The 870-nt window shown below is 40.8% G+C and overlaps 1 protein-coding gene across 1 annotated transcript; it reads right to left on the bottom strand.

The window, feature by feature from the left end:
- LOC122309485 (putative F-box protein At1g67623) lies at positions 1-870 on the bottom strand. Its single transcript, XM_043122988.1, has one exon. It carries the CDS (start codon positions 789-791, stop codon positions 12-14), a length of 780 nt encoding a protein of 259 aa, XP_042978922.1. The 5' UTR covers positions 792-870; the 3' UTR covers positions 1-11.

Genomic DNA, 870 nt, shown 5'->3' with positions numbered 1-870 from the left:
TGCATGGTTGCCTAGAAAGAATAATGATCTGTTCCAAGCTGCCCATTACAGAACCAAGTTATTTCACGATTGCATCTGCAACTTTCGCAAAGTACATCGTCATATTCATCCACCTCCTCGTCCGTTGTCAGCCATCCGTTCTTGATCTTCTGTATCTTGCATGGTTCCTTACCCAGACACGATTGTTGTCTTCTAACGATGATGTTCTTTTTTAACGACCACATGCATATCCACATCATTCTCTTAATTCTCTCTCGGCATTCTTTCATTCTCTGGCGCTCCGATTTAGCCTTCAAAGAAGATAAAATCTTCATACCTTTCAGCTTTGATTCACGATGATCATCATTATCATCTCCCAAACATAGCAGAATAATACTGTAAACGTAGGTTGCCTCCATGTGTCCTTTCTCTGCCGCTCTTTTCAAATACTCCAATCCTGATTCTGTCATGCCTTGATGGAAATAATCGAGCATTCCTTGTCTATACAACGACTCGGGGTTTCTGCATTCTTTGCAGCGTTCCAAGAATGACGAGATTTTGGGGTTTGCATTGCATGGAATCGCAGAAAATTTATCCAGGGATACGCATTGAAATATTTTATCTTCCTCCGATAGTTTGAGAAAATCTTTGCAACTCAGTTTTGCATTGTATAAATCGGTGAAAGAAGCCGAGCCGACCTCTGCAAGAACTTCCGTCAGCAATTCATCAGGAAGAGATATGATGGAGGTCGAACCCTGAAGCTGCTTGTATTGATGATCTGTTATTGTCTTCTTCGCCTTCAGCAAATCCATTAAGGCTTAAACTTACGCACCAACTGAAGAAGAACTCTCTTTGTTAATTAATTACTTCTCATCACGAACATTCTTAGCT

The sequence above is a fragment of the Carya illinoinensis genome, chromosome 5, assembly GCF_018687715.1.
Source record: "Carya illinoinensis cultivar Pawnee chromosome 5, C.illinoinensisPawnee_v1, whole genome shotgun sequence".
NCBI classification, from domain to species: domain Eukaryota; kingdom Viridiplantae; phylum Streptophyta; class Magnoliopsida; order Fagales; family Juglandaceae; genus Carya; species Carya illinoinensis.
This window is presented reverse-complemented; position numbering and strand designations above follow the sequence as displayed.